General features: G+C 42.9%; 1 protein-coding gene across 8 annotated transcripts in view; it reads right to left on the bottom strand.

Moving 5' to 3' along the window:
* TDP1 (tyrosyl-DNA phosphodiesterase 1) overlaps positions 1-16,295 on the bottom strand; it is an 87,919-nt gene that overhangs the window by 68,615 nt on the left and 3,009 nt on the right. For all 8 annotated transcript variants that reach the window (XR_006781434.2, XR_006781433.2, XR_006781436.2 and 5 more), the window contains exons 3-7: positions 13,394-13,437; positions 12,208-12,263; positions 10,290-10,386; positions 7,712-7,746; positions 2,144-2,236 (exon numbers count right to left, since the gene is read on the bottom strand). Coding sequence is in view for 4 of the 8 variants with exons in the window: in XM_045807646.2 (XP_045663602.2) it covers positions 2,144-2,236; positions 7,712-7,746; positions 10,290-10,386; positions 12,208-12,263; positions 13,394-13,437 (325 nt within the window). In the remaining 4 variants the exon portion in view is untranslated. The remainder of the gene's footprint in view (positions 1-2,143; positions 2,237-7,711; positions 7,747-10,289; positions 10,387-12,207; positions 12,264-13,393; positions 13,438-16,295) is intronic.

The following is a 16,295-nucleotide window of genomic DNA, read 5'->3' as shown; positions in this document are numbered from 1 at the left end:
AAATGTGAAATTATCATGGGCCAAATAATTTTAAAAGTGAGAAATTAACAGGCAGACCAAGTAGCAGCTGAAAAGGATGGCTGAGACACTTGTAGAGCAGAACAGGACCAGCAGAGCATAACTAGCAGGCCAATCATGAAAACTACACAAAAGGACTACTTTTAAACATTTAAAAAATTATAACCCACAACACAAAAATGCAATTTGAGATTAGGATCTAGACTCACAGTGGGATAACAGCACCCTACTCGAGTGGCTGGCAGGGGAAGTTGGAGATTTCATACCCTTGATACTTTAAGTTTGAAACCATGTGAAGCTACTACCTAGCTCAATTTAAAGAATTAAAAAAAAAAAACAAAAAATTGGGGCGCCTGGGTAGCGCAGTCGTTAGGCGGCTGCCTTCGGCTCAGGGCGTGATCCTGGCGTTCCAGGATCGAGTCCCACATCGGGCTCCTCCGCTGGGAGCCTGCTTCTTCCTCTCCCACTCCCCCTGCTTGTGTTCCCTCTCTCGCTAGCTGTCTCTGTAAAAATAAATAAATAAAATCTTTAAAAATAAATAAATAAAAATAAATAAAAAAACCAAAAAATTAAAAAAAAATAAAAACAAAACTTTCAATAAAGGAAAAAAAATACTGAACACCTGAATTATTATCCTTAATCCCTTCCCCCACAGCAGCCATCCCACAAAGATCTAAAGAAGCATGGCTCAAGCTTCTGACTCCAAAAAGAGCTGGGGACCATAAGTGGGATTCTTTGAGCCACGTACGACTCAGTGCCAACTTGATAAACTCCATATGACTCATGAGTTTCGAAACCCAGCCCAGCAGCTAAGCAGCTCTCGGAGTGGCAAAGGTGTAGTTAATTCTAAATTCAGTTGATCAAGAGAGTCCTCCTCTGGCTGAGGCTTTTAGAGACAGTGGTGATCCCATCCACCCTGAACCAGTTGGAATCAACTGCATTTTGAGAGGATTTTAAGTGGGACACTTTAAAACTGGAACATGTTTACAGAAAAACTATCATGCATGGGGGTGGGGCTCTAGAGCTACTTGCTATGCTGGGGAAGGGAGCGAAGAGAGAGCACTAGAGATATCGGGCTCAGAGAAGAGCCTGCTTTTCAAGCTGGAAGGGCTGTCTGAAGGGAGAGAGGGTACTCTTGTTCTACACAGCAGTGGAGTTGAAGGAAGCCCACAGGACAGAGGCTAGAAGGTCCTGTATTTCAGTTTAATGTAAGGTTGGCCTCTGCTCTGCCAGAGCGAACACACCCTGAAATTAAGCATTCTAGCCCAGCCCAGGCAGTGACAGGGAACATAAGGCAGGGGAGGAGGAGAGTGGAGAATACACGAACTGTGAAAGGTGCTAGATGAATGCTTGAGTTTCTACTAACCCTGGAGAAGGCAGAGATGTATAAAATGGCTTAAAAAACAGAAATGAAAGCCAGCCAGAAGAGCTTACCAAGTGGGAGAACAATGCTTAAAACAATTTGAGCAAATCCCTAAAACAAGCAAACAAACAAAAAACCAAGCCCGTCTTCTAAAAAGGACTCAAAGACTTGATTTAGCAGCCTAAGTATACCAAGGACAAATGGTTACTAGTAACAAAGCATGAGAAAATTTCAAATTCAATTTTTCTCTTGGCAATTCAGGACCATATGGACATATTAAAGGCTCTAAAAAGGCATCAGATTTCTTTTATGGAAAAATAAACTGAGGATGACAGAAAGCTTTTAGTATATGATTAACCGCTAAGTCTCCCCTACCGGGGCAAGTTACTGATGGGGCTCCCCAGAAAAATGGGCTCAGACCTTTCATTTTACACCCTTTCCTGTCTCACATCCTTTGCATCTGCTGTTCCCTGTACCTGGCTGTAGAGTATAACCCCATTTTTGTAAGAGCTAGAAAAAAAAGTATTTCTGTTTACACATATAATAGTCACGGATGTGTATGTATTGAACTGTTAGCACTCATTACTTCAAGAGAGTTGGCCTAGGGTGGGGCGGAGGGGGGGCAGTAAAATACTATTTCTGCGTAGGTCTCTTTTCTATGCCACATGTGAGGGTTTTTTTTTTTTTTTTAAACAATATAAAAAAAGAAAAAGGGAATGCCACCCACAGCCACTGCTGTGAAGTAATTAGAAGCCTACAAACCCCTGAGTTTTCTGGTGCCAGTCAGCATGGATGAGGTTGGAGGTGTGTATGACAACCCGGAGGCCCTCTTCATACAGTAGTAACATCATTTTCCTTTAAAAACAGAGAAGAGAACAAAAGCATTAACACTACTTTTAAAATATGTACTATTTTTCCAGTGCAAATATAGCTAAAGTTCTTAGACCCTTCTAATACTCAAACTTAACATTTATAATCTTCATTTCTTCTACACATTAAAACCAAAGTCTATTTAAGTGATAGGTAGAAACCACCTTCCAAAATGCTGAGTATCAGTAAATGAACTTTTGCCTCAACCTGCCCACATGGCTTAGCCTGACACTTCGAGCCCTTACCCTTATCTATTATCTGCTTCTGTTCGGGACCATGGAAACCTTCTTGTCCAGTGTTTTCCAAAGTATGGTCACAACCTCCTGCTACATCATGGCTAGCATTTTTTAAGAAGTTGCAATTAAAGGGTGCCTGGGTGGCTCAGTTGGTTAAGCGTCTGACTCTTGAGTTTGGCTCAGGTCATGCTCTCAGGATCGCGAGATCGAGCCCCGTGTCAGGCTCTGTGCTCAGCGGAGAGTGCTCAAGATTGTCTCTCCCTCTGCCCCTCCTGCCTATGCTCTCTAAAATAAGTAAATCTTAAAAAAAAGTTGCAGTAAAGGTAGAAACTCAAAAATATATTGTAGATATTTAAATAGCTCTGGTTTCAGCACATGCGTATGGACATGTGTAACAGACTAACATGTATGCTGTATTTTTCAATGTGAGTTGCAGTTCAGAAAAGTTTGAAAATGCTTCACTATCCTAAGACTGATCTTTTCTCATACTCCACAAATGCCATATCCATCACCAATGCATAGCTAGCCTTGAAATAAGTCTTTTCTTTTCTTCATTTACTCACATCAGACCCAGTTGAGTCCTCCCTTCCCAAGGCATAAGAGTACTCGTATTTTAATTCTAGAGAGAGAAGGAATAGGATACAAACAAGAGCTTTCTACTTAAAGCTGGAAAATCTAAGCTCCAGTCATCAGTTGGAGGCTGTAGTACCCTAAGAAAGCCATCAATGTCCCTCACTTTCTCACTTACAGAGTGAAGGATCAACCCCTTCCTTGCTGCATAGGGTTGTGAGAAGGAAACGCAACATGGCGTCTGTGAAACAAACTCTCGCACGTGTGCATTTCCGGGACTCCTTCAGTGTCTTGCTTCATTTCTTCATCTACTACTGGAGGGCTTTTGGCCTTGCGATTGTTTCCTAATTATTTCTGGAATCTAAGTTCTCTCCCTGTAACTAGAGATTCACTCTTCAAGGCAGTCGCTCTGCCTCATTTCCACTGGGGCCAAAATGCTACTTAACACCTGATGTCAGTTCACGCATGGGGGGAATAATGAACCACTGGTTCTCTCCAAATCAACAATACTGTGAAGAGTATTTGGACAGGATGAGGTTAACATAAAAAGATACTGCAAAGAATAGAAAAGAGAATGAAATATTTAGCTCTTGCCAAAATGAGATTTTATTTTATTTTTTAATTTTTTTTTAAAGATTTTATTTATTTATTCGACAGAGATAGAGACAGCCAGTGAGAGAGGGAACACAAGCAGGGGGAGTGGGAGAGGAAGAAGCAGGCTCATAGCGGAGGAGCCTGATGTGGGGCTCGATCCCATAATGCCGGGATCACGCCCTGAGCCGAAGGCAGACGCTTAACCGCTGTGCCACCCAGGCGCCCCCAAAATGAGATTTTTTTTTTTTTTTTTAAGATTTTATTTATTTATTTGACAGAGACAGCCAGCGAGAGAGGGAACACAAGCAGGGGGAGTGGGAGAGGAAGAAGCAGGCTCATAACGGAGGAGCCTGATGTGGGACTCGATCCCAGAACGCTGGGATCACGCCCTGAGCTGAAGGCAGACGCTTAACCGCTGTGCCACCCAGGCGCCCCCAAAATGAGATTTTAACCCAAGCTGGCAAACAGTAAGTTAATGCAAAGCTGGAGAAGTGACAGCTGCTGAACCAATCTTTTCTCCATTTATGAAACGTGCTCCCTGAAATCTGGGCAGATTTACACACACAGTTGCCAAATTAGCAGCTGACTGTAATTAAGAATAAGACCAGTTATGAATTCAAGATGTAAGTTTCACAAATATTTCCATTAATCAAGGCATCAATTATCAGGAAAATCATGTACTGCTGTCAGTGAGTCTTATCCAACAGAATCGTGAACTATATTCTAAGGAGAACCATCATCTCAGACAAAATGGCACGAGCCAATAAAATCACAATTAAAAATGGATAAAGGATAAGAAAGAGGTCTCCCTTGAAGAAATGCTGCCCTACATATCACCTGTTAAGTTGTGGGGGCAGCAAAACGATTTATTTCCAAATCTGGAGTTATTCGCGTAAAGGGGGAAAAAGACAAATGTTTGCGGAGCACCTATATTCCAGCACCTCTCCAGAATGGCAACATGCCAAATCCGCACAGAAACCCAGGGGGCATTCGCAGTCTCACTCTACAACTGCAGAATCTATGGCTGGGTAGGTAATAGGAATGATCAAGTTTCCCGAATGAGCCAGAAGAGCTGTTTGGATCACATGTGCTGGGATCTTCCTGAGCATGGCTTCCACAGGGAAGAATAAAGCCAAGGACACTTCCCACAATTGGAATGTGACTGGGTGGATGGGCAGGACAATGTGGCCTGGGGGAGATAAAGGACTAAGTCATGTGTGGTGGGAGGCCTGGCTACAAATCCAAGCAGAAAGTGGTGCCTTGACTACCCCACAGTCTGCCACTGGCTCCCAGTTCGACATTCACCATTTAGTTGCTTCAGCTTCCTTCCTTCCCCACTATTGATTCTCAGGGCCAGAAGTACTTTTGCTCCCAGCTCCAGGGGATGCTAAAAAGCTTCGGAATTCTAAAGCACCGGGTGACAGGCCCTGGGACCACATGGCATCCTACAGAGACATGAATTCAGCATGTTTATTGTACCTAACAGGGATGATAATGATGGGGGCTACATCTCGGTGTCTTTGGATGCTCTGTGCACAGTACATGGTCAATACATGCTTGCTAAAGTGAAGGTCATCTCAAAGACTACCTCCTATTTACTGTATTATAGCTACACTCTCAAGTTGGGGAGGCACGGGACACCCCAGCACCAGGAGCAGGAAGGTTTCCTCCTTTTTCTAATTCCTAGAATTTTGCCCCTCTCATCCAAACACTAAGAGCTACAAGGACTATTAAGTCTCAAAACACTAGAACTGTGTCTCAATATAAGATACTTAATGAATTCTTTAGAAAATTTTTTTTAAACAAGCAACTGAGTAACTTCAAGACAGGAGTTTAATCTTCCATGAGATACTGGCATTTTAACAAAATGTAAACTGCACAGACTATATGGCTGGGAAGGGCTCTGTTGTAAATGCTTCCCTAGGCATTTACAACTCCAAGTGAGTAACTCCACTCGTTTCAACCTGCTGTGTGTGTGTGTGTGTGTGTGTGTGTGTGTGTGTGTGTGTGATGGGGGTGAGGGGGAAGCAGTAGACCAAAGGAAAAAAATGAGGTCAATTTTAGCTGTAAACAAATGAGAAAAAAAACTTGAATAGGTTCTAGTCCTGCCTTCAACAGTAGCTGGAAAGTAACTGCTTATCTACTCAGAACCTCTATACAATGAAAAGGAAGGACCAAATAATTTGTTAAATAGCATAGAAAAAAGGATAGCCCCTCTAGGATCAATCGAATGTCACTGTGCTAGATCCTAGCCAGGCCCAACACGCTCAGTCCCTCACAGGACTATGAGTGTAATTGAAACGAAGATGGAAGACACAGGCTCTTCAACATGACAGCACGTGTCAGCACATGACAGCACAACATGACAGCACGTAGCTGATTATGCCCAATGCTGACTGCTGGCACAGAACGTGTGGCCAGTGCAGGAAGCTGGCACTAAAGATTTAGCAAATCATGTCCAGGGCCCAAATGGGGGACAGTACTTGAGAATCAGTAAGATATTTGTGCTAGGAGTCCAGTTAAGGGCAGTGGACTAGGATCCATTTGGTGCTATATCCATTGCTGGCAGAATGTCTACCTATGACAGGTTGACTACTGCCATCCACCACCAGGGTCTCCTGTGATACAGGGAGGGGAGACCAAGACACCTGTTCAGTCTATCCAAGGCCATTTTATATCCTTTGCTGAAGTTAGCATCCTATGACCTCATTGCTATGTAAAGAGTAATTTATACCTGAGCTAAATGCTTAAAGTTCACAACAATTCTCAAACCCTGTCCTGTTAGAGGCTACTGATTAGGGATGGTCGGTAAACACCACAACGTTTATTTACTCAAGAGCATTTAAGACCAGAAAATGTGGAGCTGAAAGGCATCCTTTTATGAAATGGCTCAAGTCTTCCTGCTCTGGTTCCTTTTTAAGACAGGCTGTATGCTTCAAACTGTATTTTGGCAAACAAAGATGAACATATTTCCTTATTTCAAATACCATAACATCAAGAAAACAATGGCCGCAACAAGACTCAGGACTCATATTCCTCCTGAGATCCCTTGTTGCCCTAGAGACAGATACCTGAAGGAATCTGCTTGCAATACCAACCCATTTCCACTGTTGGTCTCAAAGATGAGCCTTTGTCACATTCTTTTGACAAATCCTTTCTAGAGAAATGTGATTTATAAAAATACTGAAATAGGGACAATTTATCTTATTTTCTCATTTATAGAACAATTACGTAAAAAAGCTCAAACAGCTATAAAATTCACAGTAGAACAGGAGTCAAACTGATTAGGTCCAACGTGTCAAGTAGGAAGTAACAGGAGTTTTTCCTGTCTGGTTTACAACGTTTCAGAATTATTCTAAAAGAAATTTCTGAGAAGTCTTACGCAGGGATAGGCATCAGCTTCTCAAGTTAACAACTTCGTAAAATAGTTTTTCTTTCTATCTCAGCATGGAGCTGACCCAACAAAATTCTATTTAATGCAACTCAGCATCTTAAGAGATCACCAGACTTTTTTTTAAAGTGAATCCACAGGCACATGACTGAAACATAGTCATCCACAATCACAGACCACACAACCACCAAATACTTCCCCCAAGCTGGCTATATGAAACGTCCTGAACAGAAATCACATCAGATTCAGACTTTCATGTTGAGAGCCAGAATCCCAGGACTTCGTCTTAAGGCCATTAGTAAACAGCTCCACTGCCTCTACTTTCTTACTGATAGCTTCTTTTCCCTGGCAAAACTGTCACCCGTGAGTTCCTTTAAAAGCACTTTTGGGGGACGCCTGGGTGGCTCAGTCGTTAACCGTCTGCCTTCCGCTCAGGGCGTGATCCCGGCATTCTGGGATCGAGCCCCATGTCAGGCTCCTACGCTGGGAGCCTGCTTCTTCCTCTCCCACCCCCCCTGCTTGTGTGTTTCCCTCTTTCGCTGGCTGTCTCTCTCTCTGTCAAATAAATAAAATCTTTAAAAAAAAAAAAAAAAAAAAAAGCACTTTTGGACTAGCCTCTTTGGCTCTACTAAAATCATACCCTTCCCCATTTCATAAAAATTTGCTTACGTGTGGTGTGTTCCAAATGCAATGTCCAACTTTGCCTAGAATGAAAAAGAAGTTGAGTCACTTATTTTTAACAAACTCAATATCCCTATCCATTGGAAATTAAGTTAGAAAATGTTCAGGTCAACTTTGTTTTGAATTGTTTTTACTGCCCTCTAGTGGATAAGCCCCAGACTGACACTACAACTTTTATAATCCTATCCAGTGAGCTCACTAGATTTTGTTAGCCAGAATGATTTGATACATACTGCATTTTTAATTACAGTAATCAGAAGAAGACTGATTTCTTAAGTTGCCAAGAAAACAAATGAGACCTTATGCAAAGTTTTAAGATATTTGGCTTATACAGAAATTAACGTATCCAAAAGTTTCTAGACACCCCCCCCTCAAAAAAACCCTAAGATTTCATCTTACAGACAGGATGTAATCATATTTCAACAGGTCAGGATGGGGCCACAATTCTATACTTCAGACTAGAAATGGGACCTTCTGAACAGCTCTTCGCTCGAAGTAAAGACGACCATGCCCTCTAGTGGCCGGCCTGGAGCACACCGCCAGACATGCCACACACTCAACCCCAACTTCTCAGTAACAAGTAGTTGGTATCTGAAAAAGACTTTATTTCCACCGATTTAATGGCTGGTTTTTAGGATTCCTGTGTTATTTTCCACCCACAATTAGTCTCGTGGGCACTATCCTACTGCAGTTAAACCTCTTCTGCTTTTGGAAGCAAATGCAAACCATGGGATTTTAGGCAATTGCCAAGCAAAGGCTTATCTATGTGTAGAAGGTGAGCCACAAACATGCTGGGTAAAGGAGTGACTGTTGTAAAGCCCCAACTAAAGTATAGGTTAAATCACAGCAAAAATTTAAGACAAGACTGATCAGATTGAGATTCCTCCCTTTGCATCTTTAAAAATAACTACATACACACAGATAACATTTTATAGTTGAAAGAACATTAAAATGAGTTGGACTTCATCAGGGAGAAAAAACACTAGAGAGAAAATGGAGAAAAATCATCTAGGTTCTATGTAGTTCACTCTTACCAATGCACTCCAAGAGCAGAAAGCCAGAGGCCATCGCACTCTGGCAACGACAGAAAGGGGCTAAGTACCTTACCGTGGCTGCTTGTAAACAGACTGCCCAGCTGCTAAAACAGGAGGTCAGTATGACACCAGCCACTTCACCCACAGCCACCATTTCCACAGGAAGGAAATCCTAGTATGAAAAATTCTTGCTTTTCTCTCCCCAGTGTGCTGATTTCTTGCACAAAATGCCACACACAATATTCTCTTTGAGGCAGAATCAAAAGCAACCGGTCATAATGGAAGTCCAAGACTTACAGCGTATTTCCGTGTAAGGCCCGAAGAGCATTAGGACAGAATTCTGGGGCTATAACAAGAACCTGGGCAACAACTTTCTGGCCTTTTCTGCTTTGCTTTGGTCCCAGCAAACCAAGCAGATATACCTGTTACAAGACCACATAACATCCCCTCATCAGGCTTGGATCATTTGCAGCTCAACTCATACAGGTAATCTCCTAACAGGTTTACTTTTAGTTTATCCATCTCCCCAGTATAGACCCCTTTGCTGCAATTCATGTGAAAAAGATCAGAGAACTAGGAGTCAAGGGTTAGCAGCAGCTAATACCACCCAGGTAAGTTGTCAAAACAAAGTTTTAAGCTGCACTCACAGAAAGCAGCAGCCATTGAATTGCATCCAGAAAACCTGGTTAGGTTCGAGAAGGACACTGACAAACTAGATGCAAACAGAGGAGTACTGGCAGGTTGGGGAAGACAGGGATTCTTGTTACAAGTACAACTAAAGAAACCATGCTCGAACCTGAAAGAAAACTAAGGAGGTACAATAGAGAACTTCACATTCAAGCATCAGTCACATCTGAGATGAAATTTCTTCTACGTGGCTCCAGAGAGGGGAAATCAGGACACAAGAATGAAAGGTAAAAGGAGATGGTGATGATTTATTTTTTGTGTCAAGTTGGCAAGGTGACGGTACCCAGATATCTGGTCAGATATGGCCATGACAGTTATTTTTAGATGAGGTTAACATTTACTTTAGTAGATGAAGTAAAACAGATTACCCTTTGTGGACCTCATCCAGTCAATTGAAGGCCTAAGTGAAAAAAAGACCAACTCCCGCAAGGTAGAGGGAATTCGGTCTTCAGACTGTCTTCGGACCGGAGCTACAGCACCTACTCTCTTCTGGGTCTCCAGCTCGCAGGCTTATCCTACAAAGTTCTTGCCAGTCCCCACAATCATGTGAGCCAATTCTTTTTAAGTAAGTCTTTCTACACACACACACACACACCCTATCGGTTCTGTTTCTCTGGAGAACCCTGACAGACATGGAGACATCAGGTCAACATAAAGAAAAATCCTTCCAGCCACAAGGGCTACCCACACATAGATGGGCTCTCTCAGGAAGCATTTAAGTCAAGGCTAGAGTTGGTGATGCTAGAGAAAGGATTCTTGCTCTAGGTGGGTGGATAGACTAAATGTCTAAAATTCCTTCCAACTCTCAGACTAAGCAGTATCTCTAACAGCAATAAGCAGCCTACCTGGCAGAGGGAAATGTTTTCATAAGGCTTGGCCTGGGCATGTAAGTGAGCCTTAGCTTCTCGTTTATCTCCGTGCACAAGCAGAATTGGTTTCTTCCTGAAAACAGATCAGAAGTATTAAGAATATATCTGTTGGGGGGCGCCTGGGTGGCGCAGTCGTTAAGCGTCTGCCTTCGGCTCAGGGCGTGATCCCGGCGTTCTTAGATCGAGCCCCACATCAGGCTCCTCTGCTGTGAGCCTGCTTCTTCCTCTCCCACTCCCCCTGCTTGTGTTCCCTTTCTCGCTGGCTGTCTCTATCTCTGTCAAGTAAGTAAATAAAAAATCTTTAAAAAAAAAAAAAAAAAAGAATATATCTGTTGGAAATCCAGAAAGCTGGACTCTTGACTAGCTAAAGAATGCTAGTTTCCTTACCACCAGACAAGTGTTTCTGGCCTTTGTGGTCACGGAATACAGAGCTAACACACAGCACTATTCAGTTAATCTCCACTAACCAGTTACCTTTACAACAGGTTCACGTGGCCTAATCCCAAAGCTCTGTTGTGACCCAGAGAGGTTGTGACTCGAGGAAGTCCCTGAATAATTCTTTTTTGGTCCAAAAGAACATATAGTTAGTTCTGTGCTCACGCTTTCAAGTTCAGATTAAAAGATAATTGTTATCTAATATGATGCTCTTTTCTTTCCCTTCCTTTAAACCAAGCAAAGAGCCTTTCCACATTAGACCTCATTAGACTAAACTCCTGTGTGCTGGTACTGCACTAGTCCCCCGAGATCCAAGAGTGAACAAGCCCAGGACCACGGCATGATGCAGACTCATTAACAGGTGGTTAGGCATCTTGTTGCTGAGTCCCACTCAGGGAAATATAAGCAGGTGTTGCAGAGGACTTCCAGGAGACTGCTCAGAGGAAGCCTAGCTGGGATGTGGCCCTTTTTTCCTTTCTCGTTCCTGCAACCTGGAACACAGACCAGTGACCTGGAGCCCTGGGTGCTGTCCCATACCACGAAGGGACTTTGAAGACACGTGCCAGGATGGTGGGACAGAAAAACAGAATGGGTGGATAAGTCCCTGAGAACCACAGTAGCCCCCAATTCAGACCACAAATGTCTACCATCTGAACTTTTTAGGTTGGAGAAATTATTTTCTCTCTTTAAGCCACAGTTATTTTTGCTTTTCTGTTACATACAGCTCGAACTAATCCTATGTACAAGCCTTTGAGTGTCAAAGCCACTTGGGAAATTTCAATAGCATTTTATCTACTATTAATAAAGGTTTCCAGAATCTGAGGTCCTAAATGCACCAAGGACTTTGAGGACCCTGACAATCATTTTTCTGTGGGTAGATTCCTTTACCTTATTTGCTATTAGGGATTTTGCTAGGTGAATGTTAGAAACAGGACAGGTGGCAAGTCACTGTACGATGCTATCTTTATTTGGTCTCAGGTCATGATCCCAGGGTCCTGGGATGGAGTCCAGCACTGGGCTCTCTACTCAGAGGGGAGCCTACTTCTCCTTCTCCCTCTACCTGCCACCCTCCCTGTTTATGCTAGTGCTCTCTCTCCCTGACAAAATCTTTAAAAAAATTCTTTGAAGAGCACTGCTGTGCTAAGTGTGGCATGCTTACAGGTCTAGAAAGCAGGTAACAATGATCTTTTGCTTCACATTAGTATCAAAGTTGTCTTCAGATTGCTTTGTCCTCATCTACTTCTGGAAACAGGGACAGAGGCAAATGCTAAAGGAATGCATGTGATTGCTTAGACTAGATCAACAAATGCTGTTTTCCCCTGTAAAACTAAGTTTGTAGGATTTCGATAGTTTCAAAAATACTCAAAAAAGATGAACAGCAGTCGCCTGAGAAACACTAATCTTGTGTTTTAAAGCCCCATTACAGATAGGATGTTATCAGTCATCCTGTGGTACTCACCTGAACTCTGGTGGATACTGTTTTATGAGCCAGTCCACGTCAAAGCAGTAGTTAAACTAGATGGGGAAAGAAAAGGAATGGAGTTATGGGTAATTCAGGCAAGCAATCTGTAAGGAAAACAGTTTGATTACTGAATTGAAAGAAACTCTAGACTAATGACAAACTCCAAATATTATTTATAAACCTGGACAGCTGTGCTACAAAAACCCAAAATACATCTTGAAGGGAATACCCAATTCAAGGATCTCAATCAATGGAGTAGTGCATGAGAAAACAAGTTCTAAGGAAAGAATCCCACAGGCTCTGACAGTATTTGTATCTCTAAATAGTCTTACTACATATTTCTAAGAGCCCTCTGATTAATTTAAATAAAAGGATTTATAAATTTATCCCTTTTCCCCTAGGTGATTATAAAAGACTCTTAGAAAAGAACACTTCCTTTCAGGCTAACTTATGAGCTAGCTTTGTGAACAGGCCTCTGGGACTGGACATTCATTAGCCTTAGAACAATTATATCTTGACTACAAGTTCTGCACTGAACTTACCCATGGGGGCTCCTCCCATGCCTAGGTGATCCCTGGCCCTCCTCCTCCAATCTAGCTGAGAGAACACAAACTCATACTATGTTCCATTTGGAAACTAGGATTCTGGAGGCCAAGCTGAACATAAAGCATGCAGACAGCTTTGCTTTCTTCATGGATGTGACCTGTTTTCTATTTCCTTAAGAGCCTGAAGCATTAACATGATTCATCAACACAAGGGGCCAGCTCTATAAAGCAGGAGCAATCAAACATGCAGAACTACATATAACTTTTACTCACTTCGTCTCGGTAGGAAACAGTTTTCTAAATCAAACAACTTGGCCTTCACCTACCTACCCATACCTTTGCAGGAGTTGTACTAGAATCCCATGAGATTAACTGTGTTCCAAAAAGAAGTCCCTCAAGCTGGAATTCCCAAAATGACTTCTTGGCCAGTCCTTATAACCCATTCCAGAGCCAGAAGCCCCACTGATCGTGGCACCTTATTCCATGCTAACGGCTGGATACCCCAACTGGGGCTCCTTGGTGCCTGTCTCCAGTTATGAGACATCTTGGAGACCCTGTACAGGACTGAGGTCCTCACACATGTTCTTACGGGGTTATTTGTCCTTTTTCACCCAAGGAAAAAACCACCATAAACTCACCTGAGCTGAAGATACAAGTGTCCCAAATAGAGGAGATAAAATATCTGAGAAGATAAAACATTTATGTCTAATTCATTTTTGATAAAAATCATCTGGTTATAATCACAATTGACTTAGTCATTGACAATCAAAATTCGGCTGAGAAAACTGAACTGAGAAGTGACTACAAAACTAGACTTTAATGTTCTATAAAAAAATTTAAGCTATTTAGTATTTATTACATTTTTACAAAATATAGTGTAAAACTAAAACCTACACCTTCAGAATTTGATGGCTGGTCAATTTTCAAAAGCGCCAGTTTTCTAAAAGACATATTGTTTCAGATCTTAATTTTTATCTCCTTCAAGTCCCAAGTCCCTCTCTAAGGAACCTCCCCAACCCAGGACTAGCAAGACGGTCTTCTGGAGCCTGAAAGCACCTCCTGCTTCCTGTGAAGAAGGGCAGAGGCACCCATAATCCCAACCTCACATCTCTTGCATTCCATCTTGAAGGGGGTTGTATCTCGCACCCATTCCAACTTGATTTCAAGTTAAGATCAGAAAGCTCCCTTCTCATAAACTGTACCAGGAGAAGAATTACATGATTACCACCGCTGCTCTTAACTGCTGTACTCGTACCTATTAGGTACCACACACTGTCCTTATCACTGTCCCTGTGTTCACTCTTCCTCTTCACAGCCATTTTCTGAGCTGGAGCTGCTCATTTCCACTTTGTGGATGAGGGGTCTCCCCTTTGGAGGCTGTCTACGGCCACATAGCTAGGAAGGGATAGTTAGGATCTGAAACCAGGGTATCTGACTTCAGCACTTGTGCTCATAACCATCAAACTGCCTGAGGATTAAGAGTGGGCTCCTTTATTTGACCCATGCTTACTGAGTGCTTCTGAGCTACATGCTGGGGTACAAAGATTTTAAAAGCTGCCTTAAGGAAGCTCTTTTTAATAAATTTGACAGAGCCCGTGTGTGCGCAAGCATGAGCAGGAGGGAGGAGCAAGGAGAGAGCGAAAAGTAGGCTTCCTGCTAAGCAGGGAGCCTGACATGGGACTCAATCCCAGGACCCTGAGATCATGACCTGAGCCAAAGGCAGATGCCCAACTGACTGAGCCATCCAGGCGCCAAGTTCCTACTCTTATGAGAGGGAGAGGTACACGAAAGGAATGTATTGCAGCTTCTTGATGGTAACCCCTATTTTGCCCCTGCTTGGCTTTGAGAATTTGCTAGAATGCCTCATAGAACTCAGGAAAGCACTCCACTCACTAGATTACCAGTTTATTGTTAAGAGGATACAACTCAGGAACAGCCAGGTGGAAGAGATGCAAAGAACAAGGTATGGGGGGAGGGGTGTGTACCTCCATGTGTTCACCAACCTGGAAGTTCTCCAAACCCCTCCACAGTTAGGGTTTTTTAAAAAATGAGTCTTCATTACAAAGGCCATTAAAGATTAACAACCTCCAGGCCCTTTTCCCCTCCTTGGAGGTGGGGGGTGGGGCCGAAAGTTCCAACTGTAATGACACAACTGGGTCCCCCTGGCAATCAGTCCTCCATTCTTAAGGGCTTTCCAAAAGCCACTTAACAAACCCAGGCGTGACGAAGGGGCTTGTTATGAACTGTCTTTAAGATTTTACTTACTCATCTGATAAAGAACAAGCAGGGAGGCAGGGAGAAGCAAGCTCCCTGCTCAGCAGGGAGCCCAACATGGGGCTTGATCACAGGACCCTGGGATCTTGGACTGAGCCCAAGGCAGACGCTTAACTGAGCCACCCAGGTGCCCCAGAAGATATTCTTTTAACTTTCATGACTTTATAGCTGTTACAGGAGCCTGGGACAAAAACCAACCAGGAATGAAGACCAAATCTATATCACACAGATGCACCCCAGGGGAATAAGCAAAGTAACCAAAGACTATCTTTTGATTCAGAACTGAAATGTATTTGCATGCAGGCGTTGTTTTTTCACCAGGAACAGAAACCTGGCTTCCAAGCAGTGGTTCTCAAACCTGACTGGGCATTAGTGATGGGGTTTTGGAATATAGGTGAAGTTCGGTGGGGTGAGGTCCAGAGCCGATGGCCAAGAAAGAATTCTTGAGATGTCTCTGGTGCAAAAAGGTGGTTTTATTAAAGCATGGGGACAGGACCCGTGGGCAGAGGTGCCCACGGGTTTGTGAGGTGTGGCTGATTGCGTACTTGGGAGTTGGGGAAAAGAAAAGGGAGGTTTCAAAAGGATTTTTGTTAAAGGAGACTCTCAGGATACTGGAGGCCATCCCATTGTCAAGTTAAGGTTGATCTTCCTTTTAGTAAGGCATTAATAGTAAGATAGTTGGGAGCTTCCTGGAGGAACATTACACTTTGCCCACTTCAAGTATCCGTCAAGGGGCTGCAAATTACAAGGACATTTAATTGTATCTACATTCCCTTCTGGAAGCTAGGCCATTGATAGAAATGCTTTGTTCTTGTAAATTGCTAAGACTTTTGTGAACTGAAGGAGACTCCTGTCTTGCAGGATTGTAATCTAACAATTTGTTTTTCCTTTAGGGCACCCAGGAGTGCCTGAGGAAGGTCACATATATCCCATTGGGAGGAGGGGTGTTGTGGGGTGTCAGCTTCTGCCTGTTCTCAGCTAACCTCCCTCATCACTAGAATCCCCGGAAAAGCTTTTTAAAACAGATTGCAGGGCCCTGCTCCCAGAGTTTGAATCAGTGAACCTGGGTGGAACCCCAAATTTGCATTAACAAGTTTTAGGTGCTGCTGTCAGGTATTTGCTATTTCATTAAAGTGTTATAAGTTTAAAAGTTAGCACGAGGTTTAAAATTGTCTAAGTATTCCAACTGGTTCATCTACAGGACTGAGAAACACCCTGTGATTCCCTAACAACTTGCTGTCAAACTAACGCATTTCCTCGTCAAAC

This window comes from Ursus americanus, chromosome 26 (genome assembly GCF_024610735.1).
Source record: "Ursus americanus isolate L20-20 chromosome 26, mUrsAme1.1.p, whole genome shotgun sequence".
NCBI classification, from domain to species: Eukaryota; Metazoa; Chordata; class Mammalia; order Carnivora; family Ursidae; genus Ursus; species Ursus americanus.
Note: the sequence above shows the minus strand (reverse complement) of the source record. Positions and strands in the feature narration are given on the sequence as shown.